This window comes from Typopeltis vanoorti, chromosome 25, assembly GCF_054136105.1.
Source record: "Typopeltis vanoorti isolate ZY-2024b chromosome 25, IOZ_Tvanoo_1.0, whole genome shotgun sequence".
Lineage (NCBI taxonomy): Eukaryota > Metazoa > Arthropoda > Arachnida > Uropygi > Thelyphonidae > Typopeltis > Typopeltis vanoorti.
Genome location: NC_143573.1, coordinates 63,243,289 through 63,256,415, shown reverse-complemented (window position 1 = coordinate 63,256,415; position 13,127 = coordinate 63,243,289). Strand labels below are relative to the sequence as shown.

At 35.4% G+C, this 13,127-nt stretch overlaps 1 protein-coding gene across 2 annotated transcripts in view; it reads right to left on the bottom strand.

Annotated features, from left to right (window-relative positions):
* LOC150092794 (NADH-cytochrome b5 reductase 3-like) overlaps window positions 1–13,127 on the bottom strand; it is a 149,196-nt gene that overhangs the window by 71,420 nt on the left and 64,649 nt on the right. For both annotated transcript variants that reach the window (XM_090414492.1, XM_090414491.1), the window contains one exon: window positions 10,997–11,069. In XM_090414492.1, the coding sequence (XP_090270618.1) occupies window positions 10,997–11,069 (73 nt within the window). The remainder of the gene's footprint in view (window positions 1–10,996; window positions 11,070–13,127) is intronic.

Below are 13,127 nucleotides of genomic sequence, written 5' to 3'. Positions count from 1 at the left end.
ACACATGGAAAGCTGTAATTAAACTGTAACAGATGGGTTTAGATAACAAATTGGTGAGAGAGGTATTAGCAAGTTGTAAATGGGATGGGATGATATGTCAGAAGAAGAAAGTGGTGTGGTGTGCTGTGGGTAGAGGGAGGTTGTTTTAAGCCTGTTTTGATCTTTTAACATGTTATTGCTATTAAGAGAGATTTAAATGATGATATGCAGTTTTTTTTTTTTTCGATGATGCAAAGGTGGGAAGGATTATGAAAAGTAGAACAGATGTATCAGAAAGGATCTACAACAGACTAAGATGGTTTTGGCTCTGGAATAATGAGTATGAAGACAAACTGATGAAATAAGAAGCTGTTACCAAATTAATGTAGCAGAGCATTTTTTTATAGAATTTGAGACAGGATAGAATAAGAGGATATCGCTGGAAGTTATATAAAAAGAGTGAGAGCAAGGAAGTGAGCAGATTTTCTGCATCATGAAAAGTGACTGGTGAGTGAAATGCAATGCCTAAAAGTGTAGTGTATACAGAAACAGCAAATGAGTTTAAGACACAGTCTGATGGACTTTGTGCACATCAAGGATCTCCAATGATAAGCCATTTGATTCTACAGCTTATCATGATCCTTGATGTCATTTAATTTTTTTTTATTTTTTATGTTGAGCCCATACACGAGAGGTTGATAGACCAACCTATAGTACATTAGTACTATTAGTATTAGTATGGGTTGGGAAAGAAGGTACTTGTTCATGTTGGATTTGAATGACTGTATATTGTATTCCTTAGGGCAGGGTTTCTCAAACTGTGTTCCGCGAGAAGTTCTGGAATTTGTCATTTTAGTTTTCTAAGCATTTTTCATGAATAAATATTTTATAGTAAAAATATTCTCAGGAGAATAATATTCGTGAATATGTCGAAAACCTCAGACCCACAACACCTAATAACATCTGTGTATCATTAATTTTCACATATCGAACCTTCCAACATTTGGGAAAGGGAATGCCGCTGTTTATGACAGGTCATAAAAATTGCCTGCAAGCTCATTACAACAATTGGTGTCATATCCTCCGTTCTCAAAACTGAAGGAAATAACATCTGTGTAGCAAATGTCAGTGACCAGGCAGCATATTTTTAAACATGGAAATATTCATGAATTATCATTAATTTTCACACATTGAAATCTTTCAACAATCGGGAAAGAGAATACCGCCGTTTATGACCGATCATAAATATTGCCTGCAAGCCGATTACGACAATGGGCAGCATGTTCTCAAAACTGAACGAAATAACATCTGCATTGCAAATGTTAGTGACCAATCAGCAAGGAAGTATAAAGAAAATTTTTCCACTGAAACTGAAGATCAAGGTAGTCTGTATCTGGTTCTCAAATCTATTACTACTGAATACTTTCTTCGCAAGTTCGTATTGCAGTGTGTAAGTGCTTGTTCTGAAACCGGAGTGCCGTGATTTTTTTAAAAGTAATAGGAATACAGAGTTAAAATCTAATATGAATAAGAGACAAGGCACTTTGTTTAATTTTGGTATTAAGAAATCTCTTATTGAAGGTGTTTATGACGGAGCAGATAGTGAGTCATCCACTACAAGCCTACAAAGATCTCCAGGATCTACAAAAGGAGTGGAAAACTACCAGCACACAGGAGAAAAAGTCTGCATTCACTCGTAAGTACTTATAATAATATTATAAATATATTTGGTGATCAGAATGGGATATGTCAATGAAAATCAGCACAAATTAATTTAATGATGTTTGCCCGAAGAAACTACGACATGCCACAAGATTTCATTAGTCCAGTGATTGATAACTAATTTAAATGCAATTTATATTTGTCAACATGCCACACCCTATACACAAGTGTACTAATACTCTTTATGATTATGCAATAATTAATTATTAATACTTATGTTAATGTATGAACTTTAAAAACTTTTGGAAAGTATTTACGAGTAAATTTGTTTTGACCGGGCCCTCAGAAAAAAAGAAATCAGCTAACGCCTTTTTATTCCCGTATATAGGGAGTAGGCGAGGCAGCTCTTAAAAAAGAATTCTTCTTACTCTTTAAACTAATTTTATAATTAATATCTGATTTATTTTGAACTGTTTATTTTTTGTTACTGAACATTTTATCAAATCATTCTTATTACAATTGCTTTTACATTATTTGATACGGTTTAGTACTTACAAGTTTACTTTTGAGTGTTGCAGTCTTTTTTTACTATTTCGCATTATTCATTTACTTTTATATTATTCGACATTTATTTATAATCTTATTGTTTTTCATACTAAAGTTACCTTTTATAACACAATTCTATTTGTTTTTATTATAGCTCTGACAAATATTGGAATTTGAATATTATTGAAAAAATACCCATGGATCCTTGTTTAAAGACAGGAACTTTAACACAAGGAGGAGCAAGTACTTCTGCTGACACATCTACTAGTATGATTGGAGAAGATATGGAATTATAAACTGCAGTTTCTTCAAAAGCTAATATTAAAGAACAACAGTCATCTAAGAACAGACCAAAACGGAAGTACCATGAAAGTTATTTAAAGTATGGATTTACGTGTATTGGCAATACACATTCTCCTGATGCAATGTGTGTTTTATGTAATAAAATACTAGTAAACAGTTCTTTGGCTCCAGCTAAACTTCGTAGGCACTTCGAAATGAAACACGCTGATTACAAAGGAAAAGATATACATTTTTTTAAGAGACGAAGTGACTCGCTTGAAAAATCTAAACTTCAAATGGCTACAACTGAAAATGCAACAGAGGCATCTTTTCGCGTGAGTTACCGCATTGCACTTCATATTGAAGCTCATACAATTGGTGAGACGTTAATTAAGCCTCGTGTGAAAGACATTGTATCATGCATGTTAAACGAGCAGATTGCTAAAAAAATAGATGCAGTATAATTATCAAATGATACTGTTTCACGCCGCATCAAAGATCTTTCTGCTGACATAGAAAAAGAGCTAATTCATTGACTTAGACTTTGCAATGAATATTCATTGCAAATGGATGAATCTACAGATGTTGCAGGACTCACTGTATTACTAGTGTTTGTTCGTTACATATTTCATAAAAGTATTGAAGAAGATTTACTCGTGTGCGAATATCTACAAGAAAAAACTACCGGAGAAGATATATTCAATCATCATCATCATCATCAAATTCCTGCCATGTACCCTCAAGGGGTGTACAGGATATGATAGTACTACATTAAAAAAATTACATCATTATTAATTTCCTATCTACAATTTTCCTCCAAATCAGTCTGTTACTTGTCAACACTCCAATAATATCAGATCTTATATTTCTATCGTCTAAAGCACTTTGTACCGTATCAATCCACCTATATCTTGGTCTTCCTCTCGGTCGTTTTCCTGCCAACCTGGCAGAGAACACTTGTTTTGCTAATCTTTCCTCGCCCATTCTGTTTAAGTGACCATACCACCTGAGATTAGCTCTGCTAACGCATTCCTGGATGCTGACAATGTCAAGTTCTTTCCTAATATCCTCGTTTTTAATATGATACTGCCATTGATGCCATCTGTTCACGCCTATAATCTTTCTCAGGACTCTCATATCTGCAGTTTCTAGTCTTTGGTCAAGTGTTTTACTTCTGACCCAGCTCTCAGATCCATAAGTTAAAACTGGTTTGAACACTGTCTTGTATACAGCTAATTTAGTGTTCCAACTAATTTCTCTCTTATTCCATATGAATTTATTCAATTGACTTCCCACCATACCAGCTTTGCTGATTCTGTTGTCTATTTCTATATTTAATTTACCATCTTCAGTAAAAATTATGCCTAAATAGCTGAAATGTTTTACTTGTTCCACAGGTTCTCCATTCACAACACAGTTGACATTTTCAATGATTCTGCCTATTTTCATTGTCTTTGTCTTTTTATTGCTGACCTTCATACCATATCTATTACAACAGCTATTCAATTTAGTCAGAGAATCTTGCAGACTTGTAGCGGATTTATTTAGAAGTATAACATCATCCGCATAAAGCAAAGAGCTCACATTAACATCTCCAATTTTGATATCATGTTTAATACCACTTTCCTTCATAATGTGATCCATATAGATAATGAATAACAGAGGGGATAATGTACATCCTTGTCTCACACCAGATTTAACATTAAACCATCTTCCTGTACTTCCTTCAATTCGAACTGCTGACTTACAACTCAAATAAAGACTAAGTATTGCTTGATATAATGTCCCATTGACACCATATAACTGCAGCGTACTGAATAGCTTCTCTCTTGGCACCTTGTCATATGCCTTTTCCAGATCGACAAAACTTAAATACAGATCTTTGTTATATTCCCATGCTTTCTCGACTATTTGTCGTAAAGTGAAGATCTGATCCTGACAGCCTCTATTTGGCCTGAATCCAGCTTGTTCTTCACCAAGCTTTCCTTCCACAATTCTTCTCAACCGTTTCTCAAGTATACTTGCATAGATCTTGCCAGGAACACTAAGTAGGGAAATACCTCTGTAATTCTCACATGCAGTTTTATTTCCCTTTTTATATATGGGTACTATGAGAGCTCTACTCCAATCATCGGGAATTCGTCCCTCTGTCCAGGCTTTCTGAACTATGCAGTGCAGCCACTGTAAGACTCTTATACCACCATACTTCAGCATTTCTGGTCGAATATCATCTACTCCTGCTGCCTTTCCACATTTCAAGCCTTTGATGGCTTTTTCTATTTCAAGTATGGATATGTATTCCTGACTGCATGCCTGGTCAGTGTTTTTTACCACTGTGCTGTTATCACTGCTTGTTTCATTTAGCAGTTTTTCAAAGTAATTACTCCATACTTCAAGGATATCTTTTTCTGCCGTTTTCATGTCACCTTTATCATCTCTAATTCCTTTTATAGCACTCTTTCCTCCATTCTTAAGCTTCTTCAACAACCTCCAAAATATTTTGCCACCTTCTTGATATTTATTTTCTATATTCTTGCCAAAGTCCTCCCATGACTTTTGTTTAGCTAGTTTTACAGAGTGTTTAGCATTCTTGCATTTGTCTCTATATTCTCTAAGAGCACAAGCTGACTTATTTGACAGGAACTTTTGGTATGCTTTCTTCTTTTCCTTCACTGCCTCTTTAAACCTCCTGTGTCCACCAAGGAGTTCTGATTTTTTTATCCTTACAAACAACCTCACCACATGCCTCTCTGGCAGAATCAATCAATGTTTTCTTCAGAGTTTGCCACTGAATCTCCAAGGTTTGATTCCTGTTCTCAAACTCTTTCATTTTTCCTTCAATAATCTTTGTGTATTTTAGTCTACAGCTCACATCTGAGAGCTGCTCAACTTTTATTCGCTTTAAAACTTTCTTACATGTTATTCTTTTCAATATGAAATTCAATTTTATCCTGCTCAAGACTAAATAGTGATCACTTCCAATTTCAAATCCTCTGTACACTCTGGTGTCCTGCACCAGGGAGAAAACATCACTATCAACAATAACATAGTCAATGAGACTTTTCTTATTCCTTGCCTCTTCTCTCCATGTGAATTTGTGCACATTTTTATGTTGGAACATGGTGTTAGTAATAACCAGTCCATGTCCTGAGCAGAAATCCAACAGATATTTGCCATTATTATTAGCTTTGCTCTTTTCTCCAAATTTTCCCAAAATATTTTTGTATGTCTCACAATCATTTCCTACTCTGCTATTTAGATCCCCAACAAGGACCAACTTTTCATTTTTCATTGTGTCAGTTGCTTTTTCTAAAGCCTCAAAAAATTCCTCCACTTCTATCTTAGTAGAACCTTCTGTGGGACCATAGGCACAAATAAGTCTCATTGTCCAGTTCCCCATTCTCATATTTGCCCACATTACTCTACTTGAGACTGACTGCCATTCAAGAAGATTAGCCTCGTATTTTGTGTTGAATACTATGGCTACTCCTTCTTTTCCTTGATTGTCATTGCCTGAATATAACATTTTGTATTTATTGCTCAGAAAGATCTCACCAGTTTTTGTCTTTTTTGTTTCAGTCACCCCTATTATATCGATCTGGTACTTATCTAATTCCTCAGCTAGCTCCATTTCTTTGCCATTCAGGCTTCTTACGTTGATAGTACCGATCTTTAACTCTGGTGATGTTGAGTTGGGGTTTGTTTTCAGATTTGTTCCAGTAGCTGACTTTTCGCTGTTCGCCCTGGTTCCCTAGCGAAAACAACGGGGGCCTTGTTTAACCGGGCGATGCCCCAGCCGGCATGAAATTTTGTCATGTTGTACCATCATTCTATATTTTGGTTTAACCATTAAGAATACAATTTGGTCGGCTAAATCCCAAATTGCCAGCCCATCCTCGTCCGTTCAGTATCCAAGTAGATACCCAACAGGGTGCACCACGAGAAGGTGAGGATTGGACATTAGGTCAGAAGCCCTGGTCGGTTCTCCGCATTCCTTTAAAGGCTATGTGGAGGTCTCCTCTCAGTTATACAGCTTTGACCCTTAAGCACCCCAGATATATTCAACTATATTAATAATTATATTACAAAACAGGAAATCGGTTGGGAGAAGTGTATTGATATTTGTAGATGGTGCTCAAGCAATGGTCGGAAAGATGAAGGGAGTTGTAACACGTATACTGCAAATAGCCACAAGAGCCGCAAAAAAGTCATTGTGTTTTCCATAGACAAGCACTGGTAACAAAAAGAATTCCTACATATTTAAAAACTATTTTGGATGAAGCCTAAAAATGATCAACTATGTAAAATCTCGACCACTTCAATCCAGATTATTTAAAATTTTGTGCGATGAAATGGGTAGTGCACATAACACACTTTTATTACATACTGAAGTGAGGTGGCTATCCAGAGGAAAAGCATTATTGAGGCTTTTTGAACTTCGTAGTGAGTTAATGGTCTTCTTGATGTCACATAATTTAGGACAAAATTTTATTGAATTATTAAGAAATTCTTCATGGTTGATGAGTCTTGCGTATCTGGCAGATATTTTTACAAAGTGCAATGAAATTAACTTATCATTACAAGGAAAGAATATTACAATTTTTAATACAAGAGATAAAATTACACCTTTTGATAGTAAGTTGCAATTCTGGATTTCTACAGATGAACAGAATAATTTTGATTGTTTTCCCACCTTGCATGAATTTTTGACTGAAATAAATTCAAAAGTAAATGAAGAAGTATCTAACGTAATTTTAGAACACTTGCATGACTTGCAATCAACCCTTTTGCAAAATTTTCCAAAATCTAGTGAGGACAATTCCTGGGTTCTGAATCCATTTACAGTGACAGCTAAGGCAGTAGGCTTCAGCGCAAGTGACTATGAGAATCTAATCGACTTAATTAGTGACTCTGATTTAAAACAAAAATACAAGGAACTGCCAATAAATGATTTCTGGACAAATTTAACAGAAGAGTACCCCAGCACGTCAAAACTAGCTATTCTTGTTTTACTTCCTTTTACAACAACATATTTATGCGAGGCAGGATTTTCATATTATGCTGCAACCAAATCAAAGCCCAGGAACAGACTCGACGCTACACCAAATATGAGAATTCAACTTTCTAATATTGTGCCTGATATCAAAAGAATTTGTAATTCAAAGACCCAAACACATCGGAGTCATTAAGAAAACTTAATTTGCAATATACGTTTTACTATTTTTATGTGTTTTGTTTTTACTAATTAATATTTGACAATAAATGATTGTTTTTTCTTAACGCTTAGATTTATTCATTTATTTTATTTATATTTACCTAACCTACAAATCCAGCACACAAGAGAAAAAGTCTGCATTCACTTGTAAGTACTTATAATAATATTAAAAATTTTTGGTGATCAGAATGGGATATGTCAATGAAAATCAGCACAAATTAATTTAATGATGGTTTAATTATTAATTAATTGATAATGTATTGTATTAATTGATAACATATGTAACGTATTAATTATTAATTAATACATTACAAAATAACCAAGTGTTCCGTGAACATTTCAGGATTTGTGAAGTGTTCCGTCGTAGAAAAAGTTTGAGAAACCCTGCCTTAGGGAACACATCAAGGGGAAGACTGTTCCAAAGTATAGTAGTTGCAGGGATGAAGGAGGAGGAGAAGAAACTTGTTCTGCGGGCTTCAAGGTGCACTGTGTAGGGATGTCGAGCAGCAGCTGCACATGTTCCAACGAGCTTAGTACGAAGTGGGAGAATTATTGATGCTATTTCAGATGAACGTTTTCCATGGAAATATTTGTAGAAAACACATAGTGCAGAGACCGATCATCTGTGTAAAAGTGGGAGGAATGAGTTGGTAAGAGATGGGTCGTTAATAAGTCTGATTGCTCTCCTCTGTATTGAGTTGAGCATTTTGAGGGAGCTTTGGGGGCCCCCACCTCATAAGAGGGAGCAGTATTCGATGGTTGGGAGCATTTGTGATTTGTATAAAAGGTATATAATTTTTGAGCAAAAGAGAAATCCTAGTTTTTTTGAAGCTGAGGATGCAATGGTTGTTATGTGTTTATTTATGCCAGGAGAGGCTTGATGTCAGGGTAATTCCAAGAAGAGAAATCTCAGATTGTCTGGAAATTTTGGTGTTGTCAAAAAAATACTGGGAGAAAATGGTTATATTTTTTTTTTATGAGAAATGAGACAGTACTGTGTTTTATTTGCATTGAAATTGACTAGGTTATCTGAAACCCATTGGAGGATGGTTTGGAGATCTGAATTGAGGGCAGTGGTGGTTGCTGATCTGTAGGTTGAGGTGAGTTGTGTGGAGTAAGCTTTATCAAAAGAAAGGGAGGAGTGCAATGTGCTGTCATCTGCAAAACTCTTTATTGGGTTGGAGGTAAGCTTAAGTAGATCATTGATATATAGTAGGAAGAGAATTGGTGAGAAGACAGAACCTTGACGAACCCCAGCATTAGTTGAATGGTGAGATGATATGGAGCCATCCACCATCATACATAGTGTGCGTCCAGACAGAAAGCTCACAATTTAACTACAGAGGTCTTGAGATAAACCAAACGATGGCAGCTTGCTTAGTAAGCCCTTGTGCCAGACCTGGTCAAACACCTTGGAGATATCAAATCCAACCACTTGAGATTCGCCAAACTTCTCAAAGGCATTTTTCCAAAGATGGGTGATATACGTGAGCAGATCACCTGTTGATCGGCAGCGACGGAATCCATACAGGTGGTCATTTATTAGACGTGTAGGTTTGAGGTAGTGTAGGAGTTGGGAATTGATGATTTTTTTCCATTACTTTAGACAGGACTGAGGTGAGTGAGATGGGGCGGTGGTTGGATGGCAGTGACTTGTCGCCCTTCTTGGGAATGGGTTGAATATAGGCCAATTTCCAGGCTGTGGGATAGATACCAGTGGAGTAAGACAGTATGTATATATATATATATATATATATATATAAAACCGGTCTGGGTAGTGGCCTCTTGCCTTTAATACAAAACATCATGCATCTCCTTCTTGGAGATGTGTTTTGGCATTAAGGGTAAATATAAAGATTAGTGATCAGAGCTCATGCCACCTTTACCACGAGTTGCCTTGGTCTTGCACTACCTGTAGGATCAGCTAGACTTGCATCACTTGCAGGCGCAAACTTGACTTATTTGTCTGTTTGCTTACTTGGGAAATGGAGTAAAACCAGGTTTAAAAAATTGCTTGGTATTCTTAACATTTATTATACCCAAGGTAAAATACTTTCTACATTTATATCTCCTCCAGAGATTTTTATTTAATAAGGTTAAAACACCTTATGGCAACTTGTTCTGGTAAAATACTTATGAGCTCTGTATTACTAAATCTTGGTATTTCTAGCCTAGCTCCCACTGATGAGACCTCAATAAAGGTCGAAACCGGTCTGGGTAGTGGCCTCTTGCCTTTAATACAAAACATCATGCATCTCCTTCTTGGAGATGTGTTTTGGCATTAAGGGTAAATAAATCTTGGTATTTCTAGCTTAGCTCCCACTGATGAGACCTCAATAAAGGTCGAAACCGGTCTGGGTAGTGGCCTCTTGCCTTTAATACAAAACATCATGCATCTCCTTCTTGGAGATGTGTTTTGGCATTAAGGGTAAATATAAAGATTAGTGATCAGAGCTCATGCCACCTTTACCACGAGTTGCCTTGGTCTTGCACTACCTGTAGGATCAGCTAGACTTGCATCACTTGCAGGCGCAAACTTGACTTATTTGTCTGTTTGCTTACTTGGGAAATGGAGTAAAACCAGGTTTAAAAAATTGCTTGGTATTCTTAACATTTATTATACCCAAGGTAAAATACTTTCTACACACACATACACACACACACACACACACACACATCAAAAGGTTTATCAAAAGAAAGTGAGGAGTGCAATGTGCTGTCATCTGCAAAACTCTTTATAGGGTTGGAGGTAAGCTGAAGTAGATCATTGATATATAGTAGGAAGAGGATTGGTGAGAGGGGCAGTAGTTAGATGGCAGGAGACAGTTCTAGTGCGCAAACCTTCAGGATAATTGGAAGAATGCCAAGCCAGGAGATTTAATTTTAATTTAATATTAATTATAGAGAGGGTCATCATAACAATCTGCTATAATGAGAATTGCTGTATAACTACTCTACCCTTATTAACTGCTATATATATCTAGCCTATATATATATCTGCTATATATACCTACTCTACCCTTATTAACTGCTATTACCACTATCTGCATTATGCACTACATATTTTCAATCTTTCCCACATGGAATAGCTATACAAAAAGATTGTACATATACCTATGTTAAACACTCCCCCCCCCTCCACAAATCAATCCTGTTTCAAATGATTAAAGATTGAGTTAAATTACCATGTATGCTAATCTAAAATTTAGTAATAATATAAAATTTTAGAATATTTAGGTTAAAAATGGCATAATGCAATATTTAAACAGATATAATATTAAGATAATAAAAGATATAATAAAAGAATATTACCAACTGGCAAGCCTAAAATATGAGCAGGAGTTGGAAGTGAAAAGCGGAATCTCCTAGTATCATGACTGATAACCTGTATGAATTAAAAAAATTGAGGGCTATAATATATATACAAATCTATGATAAATACAATAAAATTTGCAATCAGCTTCTGACCATGTTTACAATAAGTACAGCCAAAGTTTTTTTTTTGTTTTTATAGGTCTATAGGAGATATTGCAAAATCTGTTCATATTTGGATGATACAACTGTTGTTTATTATCATGTATTTTCTTTAAGGGAAAATCCAACTTTCTTTAAATTAACTTTTCTATGATAATTTATTAACCTCCATATGAAATATATGTGACAGTGATAATTTCTTTTGGAAATTAATAAGGAGAGTGTAAAAATTCAATGTAGCTTTATATAGGTCAAGTCCCATAAGAATTGTAAATAACCTTGTTTGTTTCTATGTATATTTTACAAAATATTAATTTAGTGTTTTAACATCAAAAACAAAGCCAATGCTTTCCCAGCAGACTTTGTATATGTATATAGTTATGTGTAAGAGCGCAGGAAAAGTTGTTTACTAGTCTTGTATATAAGAGTTGCTTACTGCACTAACACCTTTAAAGATGGTATCTAAGAGTGCTGCTAGGTTTAGAGAAGTTTCTGCAGCCATGAAAGGAGAAGCAAAGTATCAAAGAGGTCCTCTAGTTTTAGAGACAAGTTTCTGCACCTGGCAAAATACGATCAAAAGATTACACAGAGGAGAACAAAGAGCGGGTTAAACTTAAAAGAAGATAAAAGAGTCATGCCGAATTCTTCAGGGTTTACTACCCTTTGTGCAAGGTCGTGAGATCGCAAAATAAAAGGAGACTAAGCAGAGCATAAAGGGCTTCCCGGGTTCCAGTTGCTGCCAAAGAGGAGCTTCCAGGACAGAAAGAGGGCTTTCAGATGCAGAGAGAGAGGGATCCTGGTTGAGAGTTGGCAGCAGTTTGAGCTATTGGAGATGGCAGTCATCCAGGCATTTTTGGCAAGCAAAAGCAGAGGAGAAAAGGCGATGTAAATTACCCAAGGCAGCTTCGCTCGAAAGTTTTTCTTTTTACCGTGGGAGAACAACTTTTGCCGGAGCTGTATGAATACCGCAGTCCACAGCCCGCTATTTTCCTTATGAGATATTACTGAAGCCAGACATTCCTGAGGAAGCTCAAGACCTGAGATGAAAGAATTGCCTTAGAACTTTTTGTGCAAGACTTTTGATTGAATGTGCAATACAGAGCCTTTGTAAGTTCCATACTTTTGTACAATTCCTCTTATAGTATGTCATAGAAAGACTTTTAAGAATTTGGTTAATAGCAGTACGAAGTGGCATTAAGAGAATCGATTGGCATATTGGAAATTGATATAAAAATTGAAAAGATAACAGAGAGTTAGCTAACCTCTTTGCAAGTAAACTAGAAGTTTAATAAGTTGAATTTTGTAAGCGGAAAGTAAATAAGATTGTGAGTTAAAGAAGTTAATTAGTGTTAAAGTAAAAAGGTTCTAATTTATGCTAAAGATTTTTATAAATGGATAGAGAATGCAATCTCCCTATTGTTTAATTCATGTATAATTTGTAAATAAATGTGTTTTAATTATTTGTTAAAAGAGTACTGCCTGATCTTTTATTTTACAACTGCACTGTTCTTAAATAAATTGGACTTGTGAGCAGGAAATAATTTAAGGCAATAAAAATGCAGTTCAGTTACTTACGAACCACGACTGTTAAAGTAAACATTGATAAAAGAAACTTCGCTAGTGAGAGAGAGAGGGAAATCTAACAGAAGTTTTATTTAGTCTTATGCCAATTAAATGATATATTGGTGCCACAGTCTGACAAATAAATTTCCAGTATTCATAGGCATTCGACTAGTAAATACAGAAGGTGGATAATCATAGTACGCAGTAGAGTAAATGAGAAAGGATAAGAGAGAAAAAGCGCATTAGAGTAAAGCTATAAAGAAAAAGTTATTACATATAAGAAAATAATATACGTTTACAATGTTGCAGACAGCAGAAGATATTACAAGAGCTCTAATTTTATGGTTTTCAGTGTTGAAAACCAAATATTTTATATTTTCATTATTTAAAAAAAGGTGAGGGAGGG